This window comes from Bombina bombina, chromosome 1 (assembly GCF_027579735.1).
Source record: "Bombina bombina isolate aBomBom1 chromosome 1, aBomBom1.pri, whole genome shotgun sequence".
NCBI lineage: Eukaryota > Metazoa > Chordata > Amphibia > Anura > Bombinatoridae > Bombina > Bombina bombina.
In genome coordinates, this window is record NC_069499.1 from 375,891,083 (window position 1) to 375,917,721 (window position 26,639).

The following is a 26,639-nucleotide window of genomic DNA, read 5'->3' on the forward strand; positions in this document are numbered from 1 at the left end:
TGTTCAAAATAAACTCAGAAATAGGTCATAGATCATGTTTCTTACAGTGCCAACTTATTTTACCATAAAGTTGTAAAGGAACTGAAGAAACTGCACTATAGTGCATTGTCTACAGATTGCTTTAGATTATTGCTATAAACATTGCTCCCATACAACGCTCAAGATTTCAGAATGCCATAATGGAAAGGGATCAAGTTCACTCAAAAGGAACAAGAGAAAGGTAAATTTAGTAAAAAATAAATAATGTATGATATGAATTGTGTAGAAATCATGGATGTTTAGTTTGATTTCCATATCCTTTAATATTTTGAATGATTGTGAACATTTATAATTTACCCTAAGCAAAGGAATCTGAAAAGCCACATAGAAAATACAGTGTAAATATGGTGGGATTATATACTGCCAGATAAAGCCCAGAAGAGAAAGATTTTCAACCCAAAATATAGGAAATATTCTTTCATTCAGTAAGCAAATTGTACATTGCATTTTTTTTTTCTTTAAAAAGAATGATGATGAAATGTACTTTTTAATACTTACCTGACTGGCAGTACAATTAGACAAGCATGTCTTATTATCTTCTGCAAGATAAAAATTAGTGGGACAAGCGCAAGAGTGTGACTTCTGAGGCGATAACAGGCACAAGTGACTGCAGCCCCCATTGTTCGTTTTGCAAGGGTGGTCAGGCACTGTAATGAAAAAGGTATCACATGTCAGATATTTTTTTTCTCTTGTAGAGCTAATCTAATTCTGTAATAGACTAAAAAAATATTAATTATATATAATTATATATATATATATATATATATATATATATATATATATATATATATATATATACATGTATATTATGACAAGAACATGAATATAGCCATTAACAGAATGGTAACTATGATATGCTAATAAGAAGCTTTAGCTAGTACAGTACATACAGTACAGTGAATGTAAAATACAAACCTATGAACTAAACTAAAGCAAAATGTATGTAAATGAGGTTACAAATGTGAGGTAAATGAATGATTGTAAATTAATGAATCTCAAATAACTACACATTGCTATTTATCAAGCTGCAAAAGCAGCTTTTGAGATGTTAATGGTTATTTACAATATTTTGTTAAAAGTTCATATTTGAAGTCTAAGGGGCATATGTATCAAGCTCCGAATGGAGCTTGATGCCCCGTGTTTCTGGCGAGCCTGCAGTTATGAAGCAGAGGTCACAAAGACTGCTGCGCCATAACCTGTCCGCCTGCTCTGAGCAGGCGGACAGACATCGCAGGAAATCAACCCGATCGAGTATGATCGGGTTGATTGACACCCCCCTGCTGGCGGCCTATTGGCCACGAGTCTGCAGGGGGCTTGTGAGCTGCTGGTGCAATGCTGAATACGGCGAGCGTATTGCTCGCCATATTCAGCGAGGTCTGTTGGACCTGATCCGCACTGTCGGATCAGGTCCGACAGACCTTGATAAATAGAGGCCCATATCTTGAAATAAATTTAGGGGCTATGATACAAATTAGGATTACTGTCATTTTAAAGCTACTGTGATAGCCTAGATTCAATATTGATATAATATAGTAATATGAGCCTTGGAATGTTGTCAGCCCTCAAAAATACAATTCAGAAATTCTAAAAACTACAAAATGAGTGTAAATCTGTTGTTTTTAATGGACTTACTAGAGTGAATATAATATACATTTCCTACAGAAATCATAAATTATGCATCAGTAACCACAATTGAACCAAAAGCCCAGGGATTAAACAAAAAATGATTATCCACGCATGGGAAATGTTAGTACATAAAAACTAGTCCAAAAATATTATTAAAACTAAAACCTTACCCCCTGCTTAAGACAAACTATAATTCCAACTTTATAGTATAAAAATAGTCAATAAAGCAAAAAAGTATTTACCATCAGGTTGTCTGTATACATGGTATACATCAATGTCTGATATCGCGTGCCAAGAATTAACCAGGGAAACTTTGTCTGTTCCTAAGGTTCTATGGGCACGGCTTAGAGATTTTGTTTTTCCATCAGACCAGTAGATGTAGTCTTCAAACAATGTTAGCGCAATCACCCCTTGGATATCTTGGTTGGGAACTGTAGCAGAAAATGATAAGATTAATGTGCACTGCTGGAATTCTGCCAAGTGGAATATTTAAAACAGAATAAACAGAAAGATACAACTGAAACATAACTTCTTGTGAATAATTGCTGTGACAAACTGTCAGGCACAGTGGGTTCTTTATTATATGTTAAAAGAATTTGAGATTGGATGCACAAGTTCAACTTGGTAAGGTTTAGTTGGCCCAACTGCTGTGAAGAAAATGAGTAAATATTCACTAACAAGTATCTTACCTACATTTTATATGTCTCAAAACAAATTGCATGTTAAATATTTAAAAGGTACTTAGCATTTACATTAAAGCCCATTACTAATGCTTTAGGGTCCATGATATTCTACTATAACTGAAATTTAGAGCTATCAACTTTATATAAAAATGATCATATAGAAATCAAGACTCATTATATGACAGATGCTTTATACTAATTATAATAAGAAGAAAGATATATTTATTTCCAAGCAATTAATATTGTTTTTTTTTATAATTTATATTTTTGTTTGGTGTAATAGTCAGATAATTTTAGTTGGCAGGTGTTTGTTTCTGAACAATCTGTTTCCTTCATCCTTATAACCATACCCAGTTTTCTGAAGCATTTCCAGAATAAAATAAAGTTACTTACATATCCTTTATAAAAGTTACATGCAATTTTATGTAAACAGCGACTGACAAGAAATATCTACCTTATTATTTATTTATTTTTTATAAATGCTGATTATTTCTTAAAGGGTCATAAAGCACATGTTTTAAAACTTTCCAATTTACTTCTATTATCAAATTTGGTATATTTGGTTGAAAAGCAGGTAAGTATGCTTAGGGGTGTGCACATGTCTGCCAAACTATACCACAGCAGTTTTGTAAGAATGACTTTAGAGGGAAATTAAACACTTAATACATTGTATAAGCATAATATAAATGTTATCTCCTGCCTCCTTCAAATCATGGTTGCTGCCATATTGAAATCTACCTTTCACTAGATTCCAGTGCTCACTTGTTGGCTTGTGTACAGAAACTCTCCTTCAGACACCTGCAGTGTTACCTATATTTCATAATGGCAACACCCATAGTTAGAATGAGGTGCATGAAATGTATTTAGTGTTTAGTGCTACTCTAACATTATTAAACGTTGTGAACATATTGCTGCCATCTAGTGCTAAAATTCATTCTTGCAAAACCTGCTGTTATATAATTCTGAAAACACATGCACACTTCTTCAACAAGGAATACAATGAGAACAAAGAAAATTTCATAATAGAAGTAAATTGGACACTTTTTTTCCATTGTATGATCTATTTGAATTATGGGTTTCATGGCCCTTTAAAGTTTTTATTTTAAAGGGACAAAGACAGGTGGATTAAATTAGGTATATGTTGAACCTATGGGGACAAAATCACCTTGTAATGTCATGGCTTTTCTGTAGTCTTGCAATACATTAAGATAGCAGACAAGTGTGAAATAAACTAGATTTACAGTTAGCAACACTTAATCTTAAAGGGACACAGTACCCACATTTTTTTCTTTCGTAATTCAGATTGAGCATGACATTTTAAGCAACTTTCTAATTTACTCCTTTTATCAAATTTTCTTCATTCTTTTGGTATCTTTATTTGAAATGCAAAAATGTAAGTTTAGATGCCGGCCCATTTTTGGTGAACAACCTTGGTTGTCCTTGCTGATTGGTGGATAAATTCATTCACCAATAAAAAAGTGTTGCCCAGAGTACTGAACCCAAAACAATCTTAGATGCCTTCTTTTTCAAATAAGCAAGATAATGAAGAAAAATGGATAATAGGAGTAAATTAGAAAGCTGCTTAAAATTGCATGTTCTTTCTGATTACAAAAGAAAAATGTTGGGTACAGTGTCCCTTTAATGCCTTCTTTGCTGTAGTTCAATATCTAAACTCTCCCTACCTTTTTGCCTAATTCAGGAGAGCCTATCTGGACTTGTTACTGGAATATGCAAGGCTTTCCACATAAATTTTGTAAGCAAAGCTTTGTTTTTCAGTACCTTTATCCTCTTCTACTTGAATTACTCACAATTAGAAAACCCACAATTTTCAAAGTAAAATTACAGCAAAAGGTGGCAAAACATAATACTATAATGTAAAGTTTTTTTCTTCATTCTTTTTATTACACTAATTAATCTTTTTAAATTACAATCTTAAATTGTTCCATGTCCCTTTAATATGCTTTGTGCATCAATTATGTTTTATTTAACTGCCAAACAAATAAATAAATAAAAATAATAATAGCAACATGTTAAATATTTAAACTGTGCTTGCAATATAAGTGATAAAGATTATAGGCCCCATTTATCAAGCTGCAAAAGCAGCTTCAGGCCTCCAGTGTTTTAGGTGAGCCTGAAACACTAGTTAAGTAGCAGAGGTCTTTAGACCGCTGCTGCTTTACTTCTACACCACACTTTAGGTAAAATCCTATCTGAGCAGTATGATTGACAGCCCCTGCTTGCAGCAGACTGGCTGACAGCAAGCAATGTGCAATGTGCAATGTTAAATGCTCGCAGTGTATTACTTTTTATTGACCAACAAAACGAACATTTATACAGTAGTACAGGGTAAAGCAAAACATAAGATAATCTGTAAACATTGTTACAATAGTTACAAGACAAAATATAATACAAAGTATTGCAAAGTATTGCAAAGTAAATTCAGCAAGACAAACATATTTTATATAAATGTACTTTACGATGCATTCCGAGTCTGTTATTGTGGGTTAATAATTATAACAAATTTCACATACATACCTATTGTTGGAGTTTTTACTATTATAGTGAAAACAAAACAACAAAACAAAACAGAAAGAGAAAAAAAAAAAATTTACACAATACTTGAACAGTACATTTAGGAGACACAGCTCCGCATTAATCCACAACTTAAACCATAATCAGGAGACACAGCACCTCTATTACACAAGATAAGCTTTAGGTGTACCTCAGGTAAGGGGCGTGATTCAACACATTATTCAAGGGAGATTAAAATATATATCTTTTGAGAGAGGAAATAATAATAAAAACGAGAAAAAAAACGAAAAGAAAAGAAAAAAAGGAGAAAGACCCCCAAATTCTCCATCTCTCCCCCCCCAATCTCGCAATATTACAGAATATTTTTCCACTCAACAGGATACCAATCGATTGCTAGGATAAATTCTATCGAATGTCTCATAGGGTAGAGGGTTTGTGTTTGAAATGTTAACGGATATGAGGACCTTATCCCATTTATCTAGGAAATGTTTAACTTTGCTCTCAGGGGGAATTAAAGTATCATATTGCTCCACCACTATTTGGAATCTAATTTTCTTAAAAAAATGGGGCTATACTTATCCTTCCAAGATTTAAGAATGAGTTGTCTAGCAATTAGAATAGCTATATTAATTAGGTCTCTGTTCTGGATGCTCACATTGTTACACAAAAAAATAATATGATATCTATTCAGGATAATTTTAGTGTCTAGAAATTTATTCAACCAGAATCCAATTCGGGACCATAGTTTTTGAATCTTAGGACATTGCCAAAAACAGTGAAGAAGGTCCGCTTCCCAGGAATGACATCTAGAACATGGAATTCTATCAGTAGGATTCCATTTTGACCTCATAAAAGGAGTAATGTATGCTCTGTTTACTAATTTCATATGCGCCTCCTTCCAGTTTATTGATGTTGTATATTTGTTAAATCTAGTGAAGACATCTTTGACATCATCAAATTGCAAGTTCTCTAAATCAATAGCCCATTTAGACTATAGTGTACTTAGATCCCTTTTACCTTGGATTGATATAAATGTTTTGTAGAGGAGGGCAGTGGAGTGTAGACCTGACTTAAATAGTTAGATTATCATATCCAGCACTCCTAATCAAAGTGTTTCTTTTCTACAGATCTTCTTGGCTGAGAGAAAATGTCTGACTTGAAGATACTCAAATAAATCTTTATTTCTCAAGCCAAAATCTTGAGCTAATTGTTCAAATAGCTTAATCGAATTTGTTTCTTCAATCAGGAGTTGAATCACAAACCTGAGACCCTTCTGTGCCTACTTGTGAAAAAGTCTGGAGTCTAATCCGGGCTAAAATTCCAGGTTCCCTTGAATAGGCAGGAGGGTAGAAAATGAATTATCTATATTTAGCCCTGTACATATTTTATTCCAGGCCTTTACTATATTAAGAAAGGTAAAATAAGGGATATTAATTTTTAGACTGTCAGTTTTGGGAATGTGCAAAAGTGCTTTAAGAGAATACGGAAATAATAAATTCTCTTCCACTTGAGAGCTTGTGATATAGTCCGACCCTGTTAACCAATCTAGCACAATTTTGGCCATACTTGACCAATTGTATACTTTAATATCAAGCAGTGCCATGCCTCCATCCTCTTTAGCACGGGAGAGCCTATAGGTATAAATACAGGGTTTTCCTTTACCCAAAAAAATTTTTCGAACAGTATGAGTAGAAATTTTTATATCTTTACTATGAATGAACACTAGTATATTCTGTATAAGATAAAAGATTTTAGGGAATAGTATTATTTTAATCAAAGAAATGTTGGCAGAGAGAGAGACAGGGGGAGTCTCGACCAGTCACGTAAAGAGGTTAATATTTTTGCCCATAACTGGGTGTAGTTCAATTCATACCACTGGTTATGGTCTTTAGCGAGCACTATTCCGAGATACTTTATTTTCTGTGTTAATAGAGAAAAAGGATTATATATTAAGCTATTCTTATGTTTAATAATCCATAATATTTCTGACTTATTGGCATTGCTTTTGTATCCTGTAAAGGAACTATATGATTCCAAGATCTTTAATAATTTTGGTATGTAGTCGTTTGTATTTCTCATGTAAAATAAAATGTCATCCGCATAAAGAGATAGTACATGGTCCCTAAAAAAAAGAGAGGAAAGAGGGCATCCCGGTCTAGTCCCTTTCTGAAGATGGATGTTTGGTGAATTACTACCATTGATAGTAAGGGAAGACGCAGGATTTCTATAGATCATTTTAATAAAGTTTAAGAAGTGTCCAGATAGCCCGAATTTTTCGAGGGAGGTAAACAGGTGATCCCATGAAATTGAATCAGCATCTAAAGTAATCAAACTATAGTCCCCTGATTTCTGATTTTCACCTTCCTGTATATGAAATTTATTCCAATAGTATTATATAAGCATCAAGACTGTTCTTATATTTTTCATTGATGTTCTCCCCTGCATGAAACACATCTGGTCTGGGTGTATAAGATAGTCTAGGACTTTTTTAAGGCGTTTCGCTAAAATAGAAGCAAGAAATTTATAGTCAACATTAAGGAGAGAGATAGGGCGATAGGAATCCATTGACTCAGGATTCTTTTCCTTTTTTAAGATTAAGACTATGTTAGATAATGTAAAAAAATTAGATAGCATCTCATTTTGTATATCATATCTGCTAGGATCTTATAGAACGCCATTGGGATCTGGTCTGGACCTGAGGCTTTCAAGTTAGCAGAACTCTTAATCGCTTGCAAGATTTCATCCTGCAGAATTTCTCTATTTAGCTCTAATAGACAATCTGTAGAGATTTTAGGGAGATTTAATGAACACCAAAAAGCTTCCTTATTAGTTAGAGATATTTGGTCCTGAGTGTAGATCTTTTGTACTGAAAAAATAATCCTGGATCTCTTTGGTATTAGTCAGCTGCTGGTCACCTACTCTAATTGCTTCAATAAGATTCTTTTTTTTCCCAACTTTTCACAATATTAACCAAGAATTCGGAAGACCTGGGGCCATATTTGTTAAAAAACACATTTATTTTTTATCTCTGCTTTAACCATCTACTGAAGGTTTCTCTTTCCAATTTAGCTTTTTGATATTCCTTCCAATTATCCTTGTTCTGATGTTGTATATACGTTGTATATTTATTCCTAAATTGGTTCACCAATTGGAGTTCTTTTGCTTTCCAACATATTTTTTTTTAACCATATAAGCCTTAATTTCTCCTCTGAGCACTGCCTTGGCAGTCTCCCAGAATATCTCTGGTTTAGATACATATTCCTGGTTGAAGTGTTTAACCTCTAGCCATTTTCCAGTCAGCCAATTCCTAAACCCTGTATCGTTTAGCAAGAAAGTTGGGGCTAAAAAAAATTCCCAACACCTTTTTCATGGGCCTTCTTAGCTTTAATTGATAATGTAATACGCGCATGGTCCGAAATCAGTACCTCCTTGATATCGGCCTTAGTCTCATAGCGAGCCATATAGTCCCCAATTACAAACATATCTATCCTAGAGAATGTATGGTGGGATTTGGATTCACACATATAATGTTTGGAGTCTGTGTTCTGAATTCGTCAGATATCTTTAAGTTTTAATTTCTTAGTGAAATTTTGAAAAAAATTTGGCTTCGCTATTAAGATTATTTTTCTGGAGCCTATCTAGCTATGGGTGGGCAGATAAATTAAAGTCTCCGGCCAACATCAAATTATCATCTACATATTGTAGAAGTTTCATATACAGTGTGTCCCAAAAATCCATTTGAAAAGTATTAGGGGCATAAATGTTGCAGAGAACCAGACGGGTGTCTTGTACTAAAATTTCTAAAATTAAAAATCTCCCATTTCTATCTGTCTCGTTTGAAAGTATATGGTAATCTATTTTTTTATTAAAGAGACAAGCTACTACTATTTTCCTTTTGTATGCGGGGGAGGTGATCACCTCTCCAATCCAACCAAACTTAAGTTTATCCATCTCTTTTAAGTTAAGATGAGTCTTCTGTATCATAACTATGTCCGGAGAGAGATGCTTCATATGATTAACATTTTTTTTTTCCTTTTGATTGGAGAGGAGATCCCCCCACATTCCAAGAAGTTGTCAATTGTGTCTTTAATAGCTTAAACTGGAGAATAAATATTTTTAACAACAAGGGGGAGAGAGAGAAGAGAAAAAAAAAGAGAAAAAAACTCTAAAACAAACCAATCCAGGCCTTCCAACTCTATCTAAATGGGCTGATATGGGCGAGAGATTTTTTTTTTTATCTGTCTTTCTATGATTATATTTGTTTTTAATATAACTTTTAATCTGCTGATACTGCTCTATTGATTGTCTTTGCTATTAAGTCTCTAGCATCCTGTGTTTTTTTTTTTGTGGTTTTGTACCATATGTTAAGTTTTGCCGGGTAGATAAGAGATACTTGGATCTCCTGTTTTATAAGTTGGGTGAAATACGGGGCCATCTCTTTTCTTTTATTTAAAGTGTCTGCTGAATAATCTTGGAAAATGAGAATATGATTTCCCTTGATTGTAAGTGTATTTGTTTTACGATACATACTAAAAAATTTGACTTCATTCTGAAAGTTCAGACATCTAATTATTATTTGTCTTTTAAGGTTTGTTGTGTCATCTTGTGCTCTGATAGAATCCAGTCTATGGGCTCTTTCGGAATAGATATTTTTTCAATAGGTAAACCTAGGGTCTGAGGGAGTATGTACGAGGCAAAGTGTAATAAGTTATTACATTCTACAGATTCAGGAAAGCCAATCATTTTTAGGTTATTCTTATGTGATTTGTTTTCTAGATCATCTAATCGTTTTGACTATCTTAAAGCTTATCTTCTTGTTCTTTAATGACCTCCTGCTGAATATTATTAGTGTCTTCGAGATCTGACACTCTGCCTTCTACTTTAGAGATTCTAATAGCGAATTGTTTTAGATCAGCTGGAAGACCATTTATTTCTTTTTTGATACCATCAAATTGGGGGAGAACAATTTCTGATAATCTGTTTCACAAGATTTTTTGTATCTATCTGTAGTGTAGATTGAGGGCTATGATCAGTGTGACCTTCTATAGCTAGCTCTAGGCTGTTACGCGCTTTTCTGCTTTTATATTTGGGAGGCATTATTGGTGATGTAAGTTTATTGGAGTGAATATATTTATTCATATATTTAGAAATTCATAAATCCTGCAATAAACACTGTGAATGTGTATATATAACAAAAAAAAAAAAAGAGTCAACACATCGATATCTGTACAACCAGATAGAGAAACAAAACAATTTAAGAGTGAATAGATCTTGAAGTTTTCCAGTGACACAACTTTAATGATCCAGTGAGAATTTTTGTTTTGTTTTGAAAGAATCAAAAAGTGTTACAAATATCTTGTGTTTGTGAATAAAAGCTTCCCAGCTAACAGAAAAACATATATCTGTGAACAAGCGGTTAAGTCTAGAATAGAATATATATAATAGATTTACATATAGCAACACTTCATCTTAAGCTTTAATCTTCAATCTCAAATTTTAGATATCAGTTTAACAACCATCATTACCATGCAAAAACTCTTATTTAAAGATGGGGCAAAAAGCAAAAGAATAGTGTGAAAAGGTCTCAGAGTTTCAAAAACCTACTCCAGTATGTCTTCTAAAATTGACTTATGTAATACTTTTACAAAAAGGAAAAAGCCTTTATCAGTGAGGTGTGGCTGACAAGTTCATGGTAGCAAACCATGTCCATCCAACCTTTGTTAAATGGAGACCTCACGTGTTTATTTACCCATTTAAGAATTAAAATCTCAAGGGACAGTAAAGTCAAAATTATACATTTATAATTCAGACAAAGCATGTAATTATAAACAGCTTTCAATTTTAATTTATATTATCATTATTGCTAATTTTTCTTGGTATCCTTTGTTGAATGAGCAGCAATGCACTATTGGGAGCTAGCTGAACGTATCAAGTGAGCCAATGACAAGAGGCATACATGTGCAGACACCAATCAACAGATAGCTCACAGTAGTGCATTGCTGCTCCTTTAATAATGGATTCCAAGAAAATAAAGCATATTCAATTGTACTTGTTTAAAATTGTATGCTCTATCTGAATCATGAATAAAACAAAGGGCTCCATTTAACAAAGGTCAGATGGACATGGTTTGCTGCCACATTTAACATTGTACAAGCATCTGCTTGTCCAATGCTCCCCCTGCTCAGCCATGAGTACAGGCTGTCAATCATCCCAATCAGATTGGGACGATGTCTCTCTGCCACACTTTGGGTGGAGAAGAGGTTTAACACCAGCAGTCTTGTGCTTGTGCAAAACTGGGGAATTGGTAATAAAGGGATTATCTATCTTTTAAAACAATAACAATTCTATGGTAGACTGTCCCTTTAAGACCGCTGCTACTTAAAGGAACATGAAACCCAATTTTTTTCTTTCATGATTTACATAGAGCATGCCATTTTAAACAACTTTCTAATTTACTTCTAATATCTAATTTGCTTCATTCTCTTGATATACTTTGCTTAAAAGCATATCTGGATAGACTCAGTAGCTGCTGATTGGTTGCTGCACATAGATGCCTCGTGTGATTGGCTAACCCATGTTCATTGATATTTCTTCAACAAATGATATCTAAAGATTGAAGCAAATTAGATATTAGAAGTAAATTGGAATGTTGTTTAAAATTGTATTCTCTATATGAATTATGAAAGAACATTTTTGGGGTTTAGTGTCCTTTTAAGTAGCGTTTTAGGTGACCCTGAAACAGCTTTTGCAGCTTGATAAATGGAGCCCAAATGGGGTTTTATGTCCATTTACATTTTTATCACATGCACCAAAGTCCATCAAATTTCAACAAAGTCGTTATGACAGAAATTATATGATAGCAATACAAAATTTGTTTCATATGCAGGTCACCTCCCACTTCCTGCTTTAGGCATTGCCCCACTTCTTGTTTCAAACACCCACTGATTTCACAAACACTGTTCCATTAATTTACTAATATGCTTTTTAACTAAGAACTAATCAGCTGAAAAAAATTTAACTATTTAATTACATTATTGCTTTACTAAAAGATCCTGTTTTTTTAATGTTAAGAAGCTTTAGTACAAAACATCCCCATGAAAGAAATATCTCAAATTTAAACCTAAGAAATGTGATGAAAGTGTTTCTGAAAATTAAAAAGTATAAAGATGTTTTCAGGTTAATCACAGGCAGTCTTTCAGAGAATTAGTATTCTGAAGGCAACTCTTTTTATCTAATAACACTATCTGATTTCCATCCAACAATTTAAATTACATTTCACCAGTTGAGTTGTTATTCAAAGATATACCAGGAAAATCTGTTTAAGTATTCAGACTGAAGCTTAAACATTAGAAAACATATCAATTCAAGAATATGTACCAGTTTGAAAAGGCTCTGTGGGACATTAACTTTTTATTTTAGTAACATTCTATTAACTGAAAAAAACTCTTTTCTGAATAGCAAAGTTTAAATAACTTTAATTAAAAAAGAGTAATAATTAAGGCATTTTACTTTTACAGCTAGTTTGTGCATGTATTTATCTTTTTTTTTTTGTGGTTGCATTTTTAAAAGTATATTTTAAATATTTTAGTGGTTCTATATTAAAAGAAGAAGTGTTAAGCAGTTTATTAATCTTGATGGCCACTCCAAAATGCATTCTTATTCTACTGCAGCTTATTAAAGGGACAGTATACCCCAATTTTTATATAACTGCATGTTACAGACACCACTATAAAGAAGGATATGCACAGATACTGACATAAAAATCCAGTATAAAACCTTTTAAAAACATATTTAGAAGCTCACAATTTAGCACTGCTGATGAGGTTAGGCTGGGACACCCACTGAAATGAGCTAAGAACGCAGGAAGGACAGACACTCCCCCCTCTCCCCTCCCCTGCATATGAAAATACACATTAGACAAACAAGAGCAAGCAGGAATCTATAAACATAAGTATACATCTAAAACTAGCACAATGCTATTTAAAAATAAGCAAAGCAATACATTTTTACAAAAAGACTCGCAGATGGGCTATATAAATCTACAAAACATTTATGCAAAGAAAAATCTATTGTATCTATATCCCTTTAAGAATGTCTTTGTCAGGCTAATCTTCCTTACAAACCACTCATCTGAGGTATTTTATTTTTCTTACAAAGGCTTTCCTTAGCCATAAAAATACAATTCTAATGTTTAACCCAAGCATACAAATCCCTTAGTATTGCTGTGATCTACTGTAACGATGTCCTTGCCTATAAATACTTCTTAGTACTAATTGTTGGTGAATCACAAGCATAAGATAATACTTCCACTGTAACGTGTTTTAAAAGAGGTTATTCACAGTCTTAATAACAAAGTTATGCTCTGTCCTTCTCATAATTGATTTTTATTAACTTAGCTGGATTTTCAAAATATGGGGTGGATGACTTCCATTGAAGTCAATCCTGGGAATTGAAGAAATGCAGGTAAGCATATCTGGAGCTACAGCAGCTAAGCTGTACTTTTGGACTAAAAGGTATGTGAAGTGTTTACAAGGACCTATCACGCATTGTATGTTTATTTTTGTTTTAGCTGTTCCCATTTCTATCATTTAGCATGTAAGCTATCAAACTGTCCTGCAGATCATTTTACAGTATAATTCAGATTGTAAATAATGGGCAGGACCCAATTTCCTCTATACTCATGAACTTACCCTTTTGTAAATATGATAGTGCTCTATTAACATACACTTTTTTTATATTTTCTCTAAGAAATTTTAGTTAAAGGGCCTGTCTTACCAAAATTAAGCTTTCAAGATTCGGATAGGGCATGAAACAACTTTCCAATTTATTTTTATAATCAAATTTGGTAGGATTATATGCTAATTTCTAAGACCTTGAAGGACACCTCTTATCTCTGTGAATTTTGACAGTTTTCAACCACTAGACTGTGCTTGTTCATGTGTTCCATATAGATAACATTGTGCTCATTGCGGTGGAGTTAACTACGGACAGCACTAATTGGCTAAAAGGCAAGTCTGTCAAATGAACTGAAATAAGGGGCAGTCTGCAGAGGCTTAGAAACAAGGCAATCAAGAAGTAAAAATATTTTAATATAGCCATGTTGATTATGCAAAACTGGGGAATGTGCAATAAAGGTATTATATATATTTTTAAACAACAAAAATTCTGGAGCAGACTGTCCCTTAAAAGATATACATTTTGTGTATATGTGGCAATATTTATAAATCTGGATATGGACTGGAAAACATTTCATGTTCCATAATTTAATATATTTTGGAAATAAATACAAGCTTCAACTTTTATTTTCTGGGAACATGACTTTGTACCTGAAATACCCAATCTGTTTAGAAATTGTATTATATATCTACATTTTCACAAACTTCAAATTTTTTTGTTTTTTAATAAATAAAAGAACATAACATTTTAAATAGCTAAGCATGGTATGAAAACTTGAGCACTTGAAGCAATGTTTCTGATATTAAGGACCAGAAAAACAAAAAACCTTGAATCGAATACGATCATTGAAAACGTGCAGCAGGAGAGAGTTGATATCTGTATACATGTGCTGTTCATCATTTTAAAAATGGCGGTGCATTTAAATCAAAAGAGAAACTAATCTATGTGCTTAGAAATTTGTAGGGGAGGGGCTTTTGTTCACTCTTGCCCCTTCTCTGAAATATCCGAAATCTTAGACATGGAAATTTTAGTAAAATAATTCTTATTAATTAATATTTATAGAGAAATAACAGCTCTTAACCATGTTGTGTTGTCTATCCATAAAAACATATGATAGGTAAATGGTAGCATATTCAAAGTATAGGTTTAAAAAAAGATATACAATGATATGACCTAGTTAGAGAATTCATCTGAAGGGATGATGATTACTAAACCCCTTTAGAATACTTCATCACTGAAAAGAATATCAAGCTGACGCATATCAGTAGCATGATAAAGGTAAAAGGCTGAGGATTTGAGCATACATTTATGACATTTCTTTATAGATTATTATCATTAAGAAACAGTACACTAAGATATATGAATGCCTTAGCACTGTGTGAGATGTCTAAACAGTAGTTCAATATGTTACTAGTAAATCCCCACTGAACAGAAACATATTTACAAAATATCTGTAATAATAAAACTAAAATATAGAACATGAGAGCAATAACCATCCCACTAGGTAATTTTTATATCTCTTTACAAATATCAGACTTTTATCCTTGGTAACAAGCTACTGTTTGGGATGACGCATGATATATCCATGGGGAAGCCAGAGATCCACCAAACTACTCTCCCCACCAAAAAATATTTCACAAGCTAGAAAGAAGACCTTAAGTATAGTGATGTTGTGAATTTAAAATTTTCCGTTCGCGAACGGCGTACTCAAACTTCCGCAACTGTTCGCGAACGGGCGAACCACCATTGACTTCAATAGGCAGGCAAATTTTAAAACCCACAGGGACTCTTTCTGGCCACAATAGTGATGGAAAAGTTGTTTCAAGGGGACTAACACCTGGACTGTGGCATGCCGGAGGGGGATCCATGGCAAAACTCCCACGGAAAATTATGTAGTTGAAGCAGAGTCTGGTTTTAAGCCATAAAGGGCATAAATCACCTAACATTCCTAAATTGTTTGGAATAACGCGCTTTAAAACATCAGGTATGATGTTGTATCGATCAGGTAGTGTAAGGGTTACGCACGCTTCACAGTGACAGACCAAACTCCCCGTTTAACGCACCGCAAACAACCGCAAACCATGGTAAGGTTCCCAGAGGCAGTTGCGGCACCAGGGGAGGTGTATATGGCATGGATTTTAGGAACCGGGAGATGGAAAAAGATGCTTGGTTGGTCCTCCTACTTAAAATTTTGGGCACTGCATGTGCAATCGTGGCCGGACTTTTAGCCGACGGCCATTTGTTCGACGGACATTTGGCCGAAACACAAGTGGCTGTCACAAACAGTCCGGCCATGAGATAGATTTGATAGATAGATACATAGATTACATAGATCAATCGATGCAATATACATTTGATAGATATGATAGATAGTTAGATAGATTTGATAGATAAATAGATAGATTTGATAGATATATAATTTCCCAGACACAGAATTACAAGATGTGCGGTCTGGGACCCATGGTAAGGTTCCCAGAGGCAGTTGCGGCACCAGGGGACGTGTATATGGCATGGATTTTAGGAACCGGGAGATGGAAAAAGATGCTTGGTCGGTCCTCCTACTTCAAATTTGGGGCACTGTGCGTGCAATCTATTGTGGCACCAGATAGGAGTGGTGTGTTAAGTAGTACTATTCTGATCAGTTTAATACCTGTTACTCCCCCTATCAGGGGAGGTGTATATGGCATGGATTTTAGGAACTGGGAGATGGAAAAAGATGCTTGGTCGGTCCTCCTACTTCAAATTTGGGGCACTGCGCGTGCAATCGTGGCCGGACTTTTAGACGACGTACATTTGTCCGACGGACATTTGGCCAAAACACAAGTGGCTGTCACAAAACAGTCCGGCCACGAGATAGACAGATTTGATAGATAGATATATAGATTACATAGATAAATAGATGCAATATACATTTGATAGATACGATAGATAGTTAGATAGATTTGATAGATAAATAGATAGATTTGATAGATATATGATGTTTCACAGTCAAAAAAGTTTTTTTTTTTACAAAATTTACACTATTGTTACAACAGATATTAGTGGTAGCACTGCAGGCAGGCAACTGCAATTAGATTACACTAGCAGACTGATGTTTCACAATCAAAATTACACAGGCAAAAAAAAAAAAAGATGATCTAGCCCTAAAAAGGGCTTTTTGGGGTGCTGTCCTTACAGCAGAGATCAGATGAGTCCTTCAGGACTGTAGTGGACACTAAATACACTAGCTTAGCTATCAATAAAATCATCAGCAGCTACACTATTCCTCCTCTCACTAAGAATGCAGGATCAGAATGAATCTAAAATGGCTGCTGTCCAGGAGCTGGGAGGGTCTGGGAGGGAGTGTTTGCTGCTGATTGGCTAAAATGTGTCTGCAGACTGTGAGATACAGGGTCAAAGTTTACTCAATGATGACGAATAGGGGCGGATCGAACATCGCATATGTTCGCCCACTGCGGCGAACGTGAACAAGCTATGTTCACCGGGAACTATTCGCCGGACTACTTAAGCATATGCTAACGTTCCTTTCCTAAAATCAGATGTACCCCAGTGCTGAAACCTTCCTGCTAACTGCTAAGCCAACATTTTTAAAAACTATTGCTGGAAAAATCAGCAAACAATGTTGATTCAAGACTCTTTATAGTAAACTTACTTTCAGAAAACTAACTTGTTTGAAAATTAATTTGATTTTAGTTAACTTGGAAAGTAGCTGACAAAAAATTTACTCTAAATATTACAAAGTTAAAGTGATTTCTCAACCAACTTATACTAGAAAATATCGAGCTTTGTGTTATTTTAGCTAATATTTTTGCAGGTGTTGTAGGCTGCACTTTTGTTTTGATTTTGCGATGGTGGACCTCCAAATTGACTTTTTCACATTGATTTGCTCTTTAACACGGAACAGCTCTTATTTTGAAAAATATATGGAATTAAAAAGATATAATACAAATTCAACATTACAAATAACAAATATATAAAAAAAAAGCTGTCTAGAAATTATCACCTAAACATCTCTATCTAAAAAACGGTAGATATTTTACCTCAAAATGTCCTCAGTAGCCACATCCTATTGTAAGGGGAATAAAAGCAGCCATTAAATATACTAGTGTTTATGATGATTGCCTATCTTTCTTTTTTTACATAGAGATGTTCAGGTGGGGTTTTTGTCAGCGTTTTACAGTTATGCTGCATCATATTAAAGTGATTTAGCATATGGGTACTATGTCTCTTTAAGTTTATGACCTTGCAAAACTCTAGTTATAATGGAGAAAAATATTCTGAAGGCAGAAGAAAAAAAAATAACTTTAAAGTGAGAGTGAAACACTTAAAAAGATTTTGGTTGCATCAACTTTGACTTGACATTATGCAAATAAAATCTGCTTCTGTTTGAATTGTAGCAGCATCAAACAAATGAGAATATCTGAGCAGACAGAGCTGTAGTTTAAAATTCACTCTACATTATAACACATTAAAATTGAAAATGCTGTGATGCACTAATGAAAAAAACCAAATAGCATGTGTGTTTTAGTACTTCCTATGCATGCACTGTTGTAAAGGAATAGATGGACCTATCGTTATGTTACTATTTATATACTTTGGCAAGTATAGAACTGAGCGCTATACTGTCAGATTAATTCCACTGGTGATCTGTAAGGTGATTTGTCCAATCAAAAACTGTCTTCATCTCTACTTCCAACTGTTTAGCCTATCTTTAATGTATGGAAAATAAAGTCTGCCCGCTTCCTGTAGTCTGTTCTTGTTACATTATAGTTTCTGTTAACCTATATTATTTTATGCCTTAGGATTCTTGTATTGCAAATATATAATTTTACACCATCTAATATTAAACTGCTGCTGCCACACTTTTGTTCATTCCTTTAATTTACTGAATGTACTAAAGTGATATGTGAAAACATACAGTCAAGTTAAAAAGTAAGATGCACAGATTTTATTTATGCAAAATCATAAACCTGTTACCCATTATGTCAAAATCAGTTATAATTGTTGCTATTCAGCTTTAGCTATATCGCCCTATTATCATTCTAGCTGTCAACTCTACAGGAAAGAGAAACATAATTCAATATTTTACTGGTTGAGAAGTATTTCTATGGAAACCAAATTTTAGTTTGCACTTGCCATTAAGTTTTATTATGCAGTAAACAATAGAACATTTCTATTGTTTATATAATAGCAAATTAAATACATATTGTAAAATATGCACTACAATGTACGTCTATAGGTAGTCCTTGGCTTTTGATAATAGATGAATATTTTCTGTAGCCTATTGCTAATTTTCCTGAAGGCTATGCAATTTTTAAGTTTAATTTGTAAATGCTCAGCATTCTTGAACTCCATTATAGTGTTTAGCTCTACCACTGGCACTGGAAGAATATTCTCCTTAAAGGGACATGAAACCTAATTTTTTTTTATGAGTCAGATAGAGCATATCATTTTAAGCAATTTTACAAAATACTTTCATAACCAAATCTGCTTCATCCTCTTGGTATTTGTTGATGGTGCATGAATGCATTAATAGGAGCTAGCTAAACATAATGGGTGAACCAATGACAAGTGGCAAATATGTGCAACCACTAATCAGTACCTAGCTGCCAGTAGTGCATTGCTGCTCCTAAGCATACCTATGTATGATTTCCAACCAAGGATATTACGAAAACAAAGTAAATTAGATAATAGAGATAACTTGGAAAGTTGTTTAAAATTGCATGCTCTGTCCAAAAAATGAAAGGAAACAATGGGGTTTCATGTCACATTAACTACCAAATGCCTAGATTACGAGTTTTAAGCGCTATAGGGAAATTAACCAACACAACAAAAGTGGCGTTATTTAATCCCTATAGCGCTGCCATTACAAGTTTAAAAAACCAGGCTTGTGCAGGTGATGGTTTTTAAGCTCCATACCGCACCAAAAACAAGCGCTGATTTGACGTGCTTGTGCATGCTTTCCTTATAGACATCAATGGGGAGAGCGGGTCAGAAAAAAACCTAACACCTGCGATCGCAGAAAGAAAAGCTCTGTAACGCAGCCTCATTGATGTCTATGGGGAAAAAGAAAATACAGTTTAAACCTAATACCCTAACATAAACCCGAATGTAAACACCCCTAATCTGCTGCCCCCGACATCGCCGACGCCTGCCTACAGTTATCAACCCCTAATCTGCCGCTCCCTATATCACCCCCACCTAAATAAAGCTATTAACCCCTAAACCACTGGCCTCCCACATCACTACCACTAAATAAACCTATTAACTCCTAAACTGCCAGCCCCCACATCACAACAACCTAAATTAAACTATTAAACCCTAATATAACCTTAACCCTAACTTGACCTTAACCCTAACACCCCCTAACTTTAACATAATTAAAATAGAGTTAAATTAAACTTACAATTATTAACTAAATAAACCTATTAACCCATAAACTGCCAGCCCCCCACATTGCAACAACCTAAATTAAACTATTAACCCCTACACATACCCCTAAACCTAACCCTATCCCTAAACCTAACCCTAACACCCCCTAACTTTAACATAATTAAAATAGATCTAAATTAAACTTACAATTATTAACTAAATAATACCTATTTGAAACTAAATAAATACTTCCCTGTAAAATAAAACCTAAGCTAGCTACAATATAACTAATACTTATATTGTAGCTAGCTTAGGTTTTATTTTTATTTCACAGGTAAGTTTGTATTTATGTTTACTAGGTAGACTAGTTAGTAAATAGTTATTAACTACCTAGTTAAAATAAATACAAACTTACCTGTGAAATAAAACCTAAGCTACCTTACACTAAAACCTAAAATTCCAAAAAATAAAAAAAACTACCATTACAAAAAGAATAAAACAATTATCCAAAGTAATAAAAAATATTCCTATTCTAATACCCTTTTAAAAAAAAAATCCTGCTTCAGACAAAATTGAACCCCTTAAAACTACACTGGTACATATACCTACAGTTACACTCGGCAGTCCAATCCTACATGAGAAATCAAAGAAATAACCACATTACGCCACTAGAAAACCTACGTAAATCAGAGGAACGTAATAAACATACCATCTCTATCCTATACATAGCCATACAGGCTTCGCAGACTACAATAAAAACCTCCACTATGTTGGCGTGGGAGAAAGAAATACTTATCTGTAAAGAAATCAAAGAGTGGGAATTAATATTTCAAAACGCGGAAAAAAGGCTTATAAGTTTAGACCTAAAGGAAAATGTTACTAAAACTATATACAGATGGTATCTCACGCCCACGAGAACGGCCCATATGCATACACAAGGAAGTGCTCTGTGCTACAGAGGTTGTGGAGAAATAGGAACATACATGCATATGTGGTTTGATTGCAGAGACATTACAGGGATATGGAAACAACTATCTTTCTTCCTTAGTCGAATCTTGAATGAAAACTTAGATCTCACAATCCAACAGGCCTTCTTACATACACCTATTAATATATTTAATAAACACATCAATGCATTTATCAGGATACTATGCACAGTCATGCAGACATGCATTGCTAGACATTGGAAAACAGGTAGCCCAACCTGGACAGAGATTTACAATAAAATACAATACACATACAATATGTATGAATTGGCATCACACACTTTAGATAATAAGGACATGGTCCAAGCGGTTTGGAACTACTGGATAATTAAATGAAAATTAAATACATAGGACTAACGGCAGAGGTACTCTCAAGAGACCAATACAAATACAAAAACCTACATCTATTGCGATACATACAATAAAAACTTTTATAAGCTGTGTCGTCAACCCCATCCCCACCCCTCTTAACCTCTTATATTCCAATCTAGAAATCTTGACCTTCTTTTGATGTTGTACTCTCTAAAGTTAAAAAATATAGGGATAGAGTAGTTAAACCTAGGTTCAATGAAAATTTCAGTAAAGCTCAACAAAAGAGGAGTTTAGTACCAGAAGTGATGACTGTACTATACCTTAACAGAGATCACTTGATATTAAGGAAGATACACGGACTAAATGTCATCAACCACAATGGATCTCAGGACTATGTTACTGATCTTTGACTGTTGAACCTATATATATATATATATATATATATATATATATATATATAAATATCACTAGAAGAGAATAGAATGTTATAAAGATTATTAATTGTACCATTTATCATTTAGCAAGGTTACTATGCAAAACTATACTCTGGAGTTCATGATTATGGAGGTCAATGCAGAAGAAGGTATTTCTGTAACTGTTTATTATTTCAAACCAATAAAAAATATTCAAACATAAAAAATATTCAAACATAAAAAAAATCCTAATCTAAAATAAACCCTTAATGACAGACAACGTACGCCATACGTCCTCAGAAAAAATACAGTTAACGCCTGAGGACGTATGGCGTACGTCGTCGGTTTGGAAAACAGCTGGAAGCAATCCTGATTGCTTCCAGCTGCTTTCTGGTTATTTCAGGATGCCTCGATATCGAGGCATCCGGCAGCAACAATTTTTACCCCTCCGGTGCAGAGAGAGCCACTCTCTATACCGGACATCGATGGCCGCATTCGTTGGTGGGTGGGAGCTGCAGTGGGAGGCGGTGGGCGGCCATCGAAGGGTTCTGAGCCTGAGAGGGGGCAGGATAGTCGGGGCCGTGCACGGACGCGTGCGTGCAGGGGGGTGGCGGGCATTCCTGAAAGATATCAGTGTTCAAATGTAACTAGCGCTGCGTTTAAAAAAAAGTGGTTTGGAAATAGCAAAGTGCTACTTGAATTTATGGCCCTATAACTTGCAAAAAAAGCAAAGAACATGTAAACATTGGGTATTTCTAAACTCGGGATAAAATTTAGAAACTATTTAGCATGGGTGTTTTTTGGTGGTTGTAGATGTGTAACATATTTTGGGGGTCAAAGTTAGAAAAAGTGTGTTTTTTTCAATTTTTTTTTTATCATATTTCGTATTTTTTTGTATAGCAAATTATAAGATATGATGAAAATAATGGTATATTTTGAAATTCCATTTAATGGCAAGAAAAACGGTATATGTGTGGGTACAGTAAATAAGTAAGAGGAAAATTACAGCTAAACACAAACACCGCAAAAATGTAAAAATAGCCTTGGTCCCAAACGGACAGAAAATGGAAAAGTGTTGTGGTCATTAACGGGTTAAAAGAGGTAAAAGAGCTATTATCTTTGGGGCAATGCCCCACAAAAGGCACTTTTTAAGGGCCATTAGTAGTTTTTTGTAGGCTAGTTTTTTTTATTTTGAGTGGGCTTTTATTTTATTTTCATAAGGCTATTAGATTAAGTGTAATTATTTTTTATTTTTGATATTTTCGTTTGTTATTTTCTGTAATTTAGTGTTGTGTTTTTTTTTTTGTAATTTAGTCTTTTATTTTTGTAATTAGATACTTTGTAGTGTTAGGATTTTTTTAATGTGTAGTTTAGTTTAATTTAATTGGTAGTTAGTTTAATAATTATATTAGTTTACTTTTTAGTTTAAACTTGGTAATTTGACAGGTAAGTTTTAATTTAATTTCAGTTAGGGAAATTGTAATTTTAATATAACGTTAGGGGGCATATGAAAAAAGATGAATGTCCAAATAAGCCTGCAGGAAAACGATAATCCTTAAAAAAAATTATAAACTTTATTCCATATCATTAAAAAATTGTTTTATAGAGATACTGGAAACTGATTCAAAAATCCATGGCCAAAAAAACTTGTCTGACCGGTTTCGGTCACAAGGACCGTAATCATAGACATAAACCACAACATCTGTGTTCTACTTTTAAAGGTATAAAAACACTTTGATTGGTTAAAAACACTGGCTGGATAATTGATACATAATTTAAAGGTACAGGCATACTCAAACAAGAACCTAGTATGCTGGAACTCAGGGTAAGTAGTAAACCACATTATAACCACATTAAAAAAACAAAATCTAAAAATAGTCTATAACTAAACCTTACCAGATATATGAATCTAGTTTAATAAGCAATCATAATGATATATATATTATATATAATTTATCTGCACTCTGTATACCCAGTGAATACATCACTTAAGAATAGCACCACTCGCATAGCCAGGGTATGTTTGTCCCTCTGAATATTAAATAAATTATTAAATTAATATTAATATTAAATTAATTAGATTAAACACTCAATAAATGATAGATAGAATGATGCAGTCAAAGAAAAAATAAGTCTGAGAATAACATGTATATGTATTTTTCTAGTTTCATTTGCTGTTTAAATATTGACAAAATAAGTGTAAAGTTTTAGGTGCGAGCGGACATGATCCGATATTGCGGATCATGTCCGCTGCACATCGATAAATGCTGACAGCCTACGCTCTTGGCATTTATCATTGCACCAGCAGTTCTAGTGAACTGCTGGTGCAATACTGCCCCCTGCAGATTCATGACCAATTGGTCGCTAGCAAGGGTGTCAATCAACCCGATTGTATTTGATCGGGTTGATTTCTGTCAATGTCTGTCTGCCACCTTAGAGCAGGCAGACAGGTTATGAAGGCTCGCCGGTAACATAGGGCATCAAGCTCCATATAAAGCTTGATAAATATGCTCCTTAGTGTCTATTAAATAATAGGAGCTGTCATGTTGTAACTTAGGTTACCTTCTCTAGTGTGGCCAATTAGGAAAAGTTATAAATAGGTAACTAGAGTGTGCAGCCAACTGCTGTGTGGAATATAACAAAGTTCTGCACTTCCATTTCTAAAAGGAAATGAAAAGCTCACAAAAGAGGACAAACTAAATAATGAAAGTATATTGCAGATTTTTTTATATATATGATTAATCATTTTATATTACCATCTCAAAGTGTTTAATGTCCTTTTAAGACCTATTGCTTCATCAGTATTCAGTATCTTGATTTCAAGGGGTTTATTTACCAAGCAGCGGATGCTGCTTATTACGCGCGAACCTTCCGGCTTGCTGGAAACAGAAGTTAAGAAGCAGCAGATCCAATACGATCGGGATGATTGAGACCCCTGCTATAAGCGGCGGCATTGCACCAGCATTTCACCAGAAATGCTTGTGCAATGATAAATGCATACAGCGTATGCTGTCGGCTTTTAGCGATGTTGGGCAGACATTATTCTCTACATCGAATCCTGTCGGCCCACCATTTGATAAATCTGCCCCTTATGGGGAAACACTGATATTTGAGATGAAAATTTCTGTTAATCATGTACTTTAGATATACACATATAACATTTAGATATACACACACATTCCCCTATAACTTTGTCTTGGTTTCATTTCAAATATTTTTTACTTAAAGGGGCAGTCTAGTCAAAATTCAACTTTCATAATTCCAATAGGGCAGTGTTTCCCAAACCCAGTCCTCAGAACCCTTACTCAGGCCAGATATTCATTATATCTTATTTAGAGCACAGGGGAAATAATCAACTGATGGGTGAGCTGATTGTTTGACCTGTGCTCTAGTTAAGATATAAGGAATATCTGGCCTGAGTAAGGATCCTGAGGACTGGGTTTGGGAAACACTGCAATAGAGCATGCAATTTTAAACAACTTTCCAATTGACTTTTATCAACAAACTTGCTTTGTTTTCTTGGTATTCTTTGTTGAAAGCTAAACCTAGGTAGGCTTATATGCTCATTTCTAAGCCCTTGAAGGCTTCTTATTTCAGAACATTTTGACAGTTTTTCACAACTAGAGAGCGTTAGTTCATATGTGCCATTTAGATAACATTGTGCTCACGCACGTGGAGTTACCTAGGAGTCCACATTGATTGGCTAAAATACATGTCTGTCAAAAGAACTGAAATACGGGGCAGTTTGCAAAGGCTTAGATACAAGGTAATCACAGAGGTAAAAAGTATATTAATATAACCGTGTCGGTTATGAAAAACTGGGGAATGGGTAAAAAAGGGATTACCTGTCTTTTTAAACAATAACAATTCTGGAGTAGACTGTCCCCTTAATTGTCTATATCATCGATGATAATGAAAAATGACACACCAATATACATGTCTCAAACAGTAATAACTTAACAGTCCATTTTAACATCTTTTTTTTTTTTATTATTTTTATTGAGGTTCATAGCGAGGCAAACAACATTATAAGAGCTATACATATGTTACGTATAATAAAATACCACTGATACAGAGAGTAGATTTATGCAAAAGAAAATCAAGTAGGTAAAGATCAGTATACCGCACAAACTATTTACAGTGATAATGCCAATTGATCTGGAAACCCCCAAAACTACCCAGAAAGGCCTCTCTTGGACCTTGTAAAACAAAGATTATTAAAGTGATTGGAGGTGATTGCAAATATAGGAGACCTTGTGGGTCTCAATTGAGAAACCTCTTTTTTCAGTAGACTAAAGTTTTCTACCCCAGATAGAACATGGTAAGACCCTCTTGGATCTGGTAAATAGAAACATTATAGGGACAGGGGTTGTTGTTAAGTATAGGTATACAATATTTAGGGTGAGATATAGGCAAGAGAAACCGCTTAATTAACCCTCCTAAACTAGGAGGTATATTATGATGTGGGGAGGAGGTGGTTAATTGAGCCATGAATTCAAAACTCAAAATAGCTGTAATGAGACCAGACAACATATCTATATGAAAAAAATTTGTAAACGCACTGGGTGCTAGTGGGTACACAAAAATGAACTAGTTCTTGCCGGGTTAACATTATATCTGATATAATAGAGTCTAGCAAGATAATAAGATTGGCGCATATTGTGAGAAGGGAGGTTATAACTAATGGCAGCAGTGCAGGTCCAGCCTGCACTAAAATACTGTGAGGTCTATTAAGGAGGGAGGGGGGTGGTAATATGAGTATGATGAACAAATAAATAAATCAAGTAGGTTCCATAAAGTGGTACCTGTACATTCGGTACTTATTGTGAGTAACTGAACCTTCCAAGTTAGCTACTGTAGGACAGCTCTATTTATGCCACTCAGGAATATCCGTGATACTAAACTAAAGAACATTACTCAGTATACTAATAGCAAGCTGCAACTTCTATATGTGGATATGCTGCGTAGGCTGTATGTATTTGTTAAATTGTCTGTTTCAG

At 34.3% G+C, this 26,639-nt stretch overlaps 1 protein-coding gene across 1 annotated transcript in view; it reads right to left on the reverse strand.

The window, feature by feature from the left end:
* Positions 1–26,639, reverse strand: part of LRP1B (LDL receptor related protein 1B) — a 2,715,774-nt gene that overhangs the window by 357,125 nt on the left and 2,332,010 nt on the right. Inside the window, exons 62-63 of the mRNA XM_053698264.1 lie at positions 1,908–2,096; positions 538–686 (exon numbers count right to left, since the gene is read on the reverse strand). Coding sequence (XP_053554239.1) covers positions 538–686; positions 1,908–2,096 — 338 coding nt within the window. The remainder of the gene's footprint in view (positions 1–537; positions 687–1,907; positions 2,097–26,639) is intronic.